A 6,736-nucleotide genomic window follows, 5' to 3' on the forward strand; every position below is an offset into this window, starting at 1 on the left:
TGTCTATTTTCGATGGATCCACAGAGTAGCACTTGACGAACAGAAGATGATTTTGAAGGAAATCGACCGATTGGTGATCATGCTCAATTATCTGCAAATCAGAGAGTTTCAATTGAGGATGTTTTAAATCCGCGACCTGCAAATCCAATTCCAATTCCAGTTTCAAGTTCAAGTGCTGCAAACGAGATTTTTATTGGTAATTATGTTAATTCAGATATCTAAATTTGTTCGTATAATTGTTTTTTGTTTAAGCGTAGCATTGTTGTAGCTGTTTTTGTAGTTTGAATGTTGATGATACTTATGTATTGTTTTGAGAAGCAGCATGTATAACTTCGCATGTTTTTACTCATTACAATTCGCATTTGGTTTTGTTTTTTTTTGTAGTTTCGCATTTGATTACATAATAAATCGCATATGTAATTCAGATTAATCAATATCATCATTTCGCATGTATTTATCAGACGATTCGCATGTGATTGTATGACTTTTTATGTCTTTTAATTTGATTCATGTAGATGAAAGGGTTTACACTCCGGAGGTTCAGGCATCAGCTACACCTGTTGTTGGGATGCAATTTATCTCCATTGAACAAGCATATGCGTTTTATCAATCATATGCTAAGTTAGCTGGTTTTTCTATTCGGAAAGGTGGCGAAGTATACAGTGGTGGTATAATCAAAACTAAGTATTTTGTTTGTTCTAAAGAGGGACATAAGCATGTGTGTATTGATGATAATTCCAAGTCAAAAAAGCAATTCAAAACCAGGAACAGGGGGACTATTAGGACCGGATGCAAAGCTCAACTTGTGATTTGCACTGTTGATGGTAGATTATATACAGTCAAGAGATTTGTTGATGGTCATAACCATAAGTTTGTTTGTCAAAATGACATTCACATGCTCCCAGCTTACAGACAATTGTCAGATGTCCAGGAGGAGATGGTTTGGGAACTTGGCACCTTAAACCTTGGTCCTGTCAAAGCTTTCCATATAATGAGGAAAGGTTATGGTGGTTTTGAGAACGTTGGTGCCACGGTTGATGATTGCAAAAATTTTAGAAAGTGAATAAACAGCTATATAGGAGAGTATGACGCTGACATGGTGATTAATAGGATGACTGACAAAAAACAGTATTTAGCTGATTATTCGTTTGAATACTCTGTTGATGATGGCAAACGGTTAACTGGGTTGTTCTGGGCTGATGGTTTATGCAAGCTTAACTATATGGAATTTGGCGATGTGATATCGTTCGATGCAACCTTCAAGACAAACAGGTAACTGTTTCAAAGACAAACATGTTTTGTTACTGATTTTTCGCATGTTTTTGTCTGTTAATGAGTGTTCAATATCGCAAGTGTAGACAACAGAGTGGTGTTGAATATATCGCATGCTTTTCCTTCTGGTTTCGCATTTTATTTTTATTAATTCGCATGTAATAAATGTGATTTCGCATTTGTTGTCCAAGTACAAGATGGTGTTTGTCCCGTTCACAGGCATTGACAACCACTGTCGGAATGTAACACTCTCAGCTGGGTTGTTGGCATCAGAGAGTATTGAATCATATAAATGGCTTCTAAATTCATTTTTAAAGTCATTTGGTCGACAGCCTAATGTTGTAGTGACGGATCAAGACCCTGCTATGAAACAGGCTATTGAGGAGGTTTTCCCTATTAGCAGACACAGATTGTGTATGTGGCACATAATGAAAAAAGTGGCAGATAAGGTAGAGCATGCAACATTTTTGGTGTTTTTGTTGGTGTTATTTTTAATTATTATAGCTTTTTTGTAATAGACTGATTTAAAATGCATTTATTTGTTAAAGGTTGGGCATGAGTTGTGCAATAATGATGAGTTTAAAAGGAGGATGTGCGACATTGTTTGGACTGATTCGATTTTGCCCGAAGAATTCGAGAGGCAGTGGAAGTCGGTGATGATTGAGTTTGGTCTCACTGAAAACAAATGGATTGATGATATGTTTGGGATGAGATCCATGTGGATTCCGGCTTTTTACCGGCATGAGCCAATGTCAGGTCTTATGAGAACAACTTCAAGATCAGAGAGTGAGAACCATTTTTTTTGTCAGGTTGCTAATTCACAACTCACACTTGTAGAGTTTATGAATCATTTTGATGGGGCAATGGATGTTCAAAGGTTCAATCATAGGAAAAATGATCATATTTCAAGATATACTGAGCCAGCTGATTGGAGTCAAACTACATTGGAAAAAGATGCTGCTAAGATCTACACCAGGTCTATATTTTTTGATCAGCAATTAGAGATACATGGAACAATTTCCGAATGTTTGCCGATGGACACCAAAGTTGAAGGTCCACGTATCAGAATATTGTTGAAGGATTTTAAAGCACATGGAGATGGTTTATTGGAGGTATTTTTCATGTTTTTTTAGATATGCGAATCCGTTACATTACATATGCGATTTTAGTTTATTTATTTTACATTATTTTTTTAGAAATGCGAAATTGTTATGTTCCACATGCGATATTAATTTGACTCACTTACATGATTGTTAAACATGCAATATTGTTATGTTTATACATGCGATTTTAAACCTTATTATTAATTTTTTTTTTGGTTATTTGCTAGGTGTGGTTCAAGAATCTCGAGAATGATGTAACTGCACAGTGTAGTTGTTTGCGTTTTGAGCAGTATGGGCTGCTATGCAAACACATATATTTTCTTTTCAAGATGTTTGGTGTTAAAGAAATACCAAACAAATATGTTATGAAGAGATGGACGAAGGATGTTGTGCCGAATGAGTTAAATGTTAAGTACAATCTAAATGTGGGGGGCAAGGATGTGCATCAGAGGGCTAAACGGATTGCTCGTGAAATCATCCACACAGGGGAGTATTTGGTTAGTAATTTGATTTCCGACTTTGATCAACTTGTCTTAGTGAGAGATCAAATGATGCAGCTTAAAGAGAGAGTTGATCAGAGTCGCATAACCAAGCAACTTGATCCAAAATTTGACCGATTTTCAAAGTTGATTGGTTATCAACAGCCAGTAACTAATGCTCCCCCTACTATTCGTGTGCCTGCTGGTATAAGAAACAAAGGCCGCGGCTCGCATAGAAGGATTAAATCTAAGAAGGAACAAATGATCAGCCGCAAAGGGAAAAGGTCATGTAAGACCCTAAATCACATTTGACCATAAGTCGCAGCGGAAATACGTACCCTAAAATTTCATTCATTATAAACGTTTTGTCTTACTTGAAAGTCCACTTTAAAATATAAAAACATAACTTATCATCACTAAATTACATATGTAAACATTCCCGTACAATCTATCTTGTGACTCGATCTTCGATCGCTACTCCTTGTGAGGTTAATCCGTGATTCGTACAACCTGCACTCACCACATTCATTCATACATTAGCACACATTATATAAACAAGATTCATTCACGTACACTTCACTATTCGTCATTTTTCAAACTTTAAGCATTTCATCTGCGTATCCATTTCCTGGTGAGGCTTCAGTAATGTACCTGCATTACTTTTCATTCTCAAGGTACACCATTAAAAACGTTAACACTCAACGTGTCTAAATCATGCTTACATACGTACTTACATACAACATACATTCACATCTACATACATACAAATTTAACAAGATAATAATGTTAGAATCCTTCAATTTTCACATAATTAAGTATACGCTTAAAACGGATTCGAAATATGAAATTATACATAACTTGACAATTTTGGCTGGGCTCCACCGTAAATTACGGTGGTCACCGTAATTTACGGTGGGCGTTGGACGTTTATGGTTCTACCGTAAATCAGTAAAGAACCACCATAAAGATTTACCCTCCACCGTAAATTACGGTGGTACAGTAATTTACGGTAGCTTCTGCATATCTTTCCTACTTTGCTGTTTTGACCCGTTTATACCAATTTCTGCACTTTTAAGTCATCAAAGCGCAGTACGGGGCATTTACACAATTACATACATACATACATACATACCTTTCCTACATCTTTACATACATGCATACACTCATACATATCTTGATACATACGTACATACACATCTACATACGTACATACCTTTCCTACATCTTTACATACATGCGTACACTCGTACATACCTTTATACATACATACATACACATCTACATACGTACATACCTTTCCTACATCTTTACATACATGCATACACTCGTACATACCTTTATACATACATACATACATACATACACATCTACATACGTACATACCTTAACGAACACGTACTAGATCACGCGTACCTCTTACATAATCATACATTATTTACATGGGTCTTAGACTCAGCTTTATAGTGATCTAGGCTTGTTTGGAACACCCCGACGTTCACTTTAACATGGAACCAGCGTTTGACAGTGAAGTATGGGCGTTTAGGTTTCTGCCCGGCGTTCCATACTCCCAAATCCGGCGTTCCATACTCCGGGTGCAGATACAACACGCCCACTAAAACTCGCATAACTTTTAACCCGATTGTCCGTTTAACCTCACGTTTCTTCCTACATGCTTGTAAATTCACATTCTATCATATGAACTTAAAATCCCACATATGGATTAAGGAAATTCTTAACTTACCTGCATTCGGCTTATTATTATCTTCTAATTATTTGACCCGTTCGTGCATTAATCAACATAATCTGTTTGTTTTACCATAACCTCTTATAAACATAATAATATCAGTGACGTCTCTCATAAATTACCAAATTCTTGGATGTCTTACATCCTCTTAACACATTATCGTTCATATATTTTGACCCGTTAAGGGTATTCGCGTATTAATTGGTCTATGACTAACCAAACCATCATCCCCACATCCATACTTGTCCAAAACATTACACTAATCGAATAACTTGTTTCTAAACTATTTTTAAGATCGTTTACCCCAAAATACCCATCGAGGGCATTTTGGTCAAATTTAATCCATCGTTTACGACGAAAGACTTTAACACATATTTGACCTCAAACATCATGTTTAATTAATCACAACACTTAATTACTTACTTGAATTAAGAAGTGATTACGGAAATCACTTACCTTATGCGTCCGTGCTCGTATCCGATTCCTCGCCCTTTTCTTGACCCGTTATCCATTTATGCTTGAGTCCGTCTTGACATGATTCCTATACTATCTTTTCATCAAGATCACGCTCCTATTAGCATATGCATTCGTACATGATAACAATCATATCAATCACATATTTCACACTCAACTTTCATTAATCATTTTCTAACAAACATAACTCATACAATCATATCCGTATACGTTTAAACTCATGTAACTCATCATGTCATTACACTTAACACGGATTGCTATAACATGTACCATACGACTTCTTATAATCCTACCTTTACGATAACGAGTCAAATCATGATTCTTATACTTAGTTGACTTTCAAAGTCAACTATTAACCATATTTAACTATCGATTTATCATCATATACTAGTAACATCATAATCGACTATACGGACAACACTATATACATTTTATCATACACTTGATGTACGTGTACCACCTTTTAAGCATAACGTACAACTAATTCATACATAAATCTTCTAAACTCATACATAACCCATCAAATCCTACTACTAATCATCATATATCATTCCAAATGAACATTAAACATAGCATCATCATATTCCTCCTAATTCATCTAACAATAATTCATCATACCTACTTAATACATCAATCATTCAACAAGACTTGAACATAGGAGGTGATTCTAGTCATCATCTTCACCATAACAAACGGGTTTCATCATTAAACATTAATTTAACCTAAACCATGCATAATCCATGTTCTACATGATGATTCTAACTCATAAACAAGTTCAATTTCATGCTATTTCAAAGATTAATCAAAACCCTTATCATTAACTAGCATCAAATCACATAATTCGACTTACCCCATGATGGGAAACCCTTAGATGACTAAGGAATTGATCACATGCATTCGATTGACCTTCAATTTTCTTCTTAATTTGATGATTTGAGAGGTGTTAGGGTTTTGAGGGGAAGGTTTCCCCTGGTCTCTCCTCACGATCGCACACACACCCACTTCCATTCCCTGGGCATTTTTTGTTATGTGTTTTAATAACACATTTTTCATTTTCAACCCCTCATTTATTCATAACATGTCATCTTCCCCCTTTTCTACATACTAACCTAGCAAACCTTCATGCATACCTAAGAATTTTAGATTTACTAAAATTTATAAGACTTTACTAATGGTAAAAATCTATGTTTACCATTTCTTTTCGTCAAATACTGCGATTAAAACATTATATTATGTCATACGAAATTAGGGGTGTTACAAGTCTACCCCCCTTAAAGAAGGTTTCGTCCCCGAAACCTTTCTCACTTTCATCTAACATTAATTATCTTTTCTTTTCCGGCCCATCGACAAGGCCACGAGCCCATCTAATGACGACCTTTTAGCTTCAAGAACTCGCACCAGAGTTCTTATTAGTGTCACTTTCACTAAATATTGCTAGTTTCCATCGCGCTTCTTAGCCAGCGGTTTATTCATCATTCCAATACTATATATCCGTATAATATACCATTTTGTTTACTTAAAACAATTTCAACATCCTATTAATAACATTCCTTTTTATTCATTTCCAATATTCATATTATTCTTATCGAGGTTACGCTCTTACTTCGTAATTCATACAGACACCTCTATGTTTAACTTTGATGGATACATCGTAAGACTAAGTA

General features: G+C 35.5%; 1 protein-coding gene and 1 long non-coding RNA gene across 3 annotated transcripts; one reads left to right on the forward strand and one right to left on the reverse strand.

Moving 5' to 3' along the window:
• Window positions 1–1,469: 1,469 nt before the first annotated feature.
• LOC118479511 (protein FAR-RED IMPAIRED RESPONSE 1-like) lies at window positions 1,470–2,937 on the forward strand. The gene is made up of 4 exons (XM_035974062.1): window positions 1,470–1,658; window positions 1,821–2,384; window positions 2,603–2,642; window positions 2,933–2,937. Exons 1-4 carry the CDS (start codon window positions 1,470–1,472, stop codon window positions 2,935–2,937), a joined length of 798 nt encoding a protein of 265 aa, XP_035829955.1.
• A 236-nt stretch (window positions 2,938–3,173) lies between these two features.
• Window positions 3,174–6,106, reverse strand: LOC110911945. Of its 2 annotated transcripts, none has more exons than XR_004860245.1 (2): window positions 5,923–6,106; window positions 3,174–5,169 (listed from the first exon to the last, which is right to left on the reverse strand). It is a non-coding gene; the product is annotated as an uncharacterized LOC110911945 (long non-coding RNA). The 2 variants fall into 2 exon arrangements; XR_004860244.1 differs by having other exon boundaries at window positions 3,174–5,148; window positions 5,923–6,105.
• Window positions 6,107–6,736: the final 630 nt, after the last annotated feature.

The sequence above is a fragment of the Helianthus annuus genome, chromosome 6 (assembly GCF_002127325.2).
Source record: "Helianthus annuus cultivar XRQ/B chromosome 6, HanXRQr2.0-SUNRISE, whole genome shotgun sequence".
Classification (NCBI taxonomy): domain Eukaryota; kingdom Viridiplantae; phylum Streptophyta; class Magnoliopsida; order Asterales; family Asteraceae; genus Helianthus; species Helianthus annuus.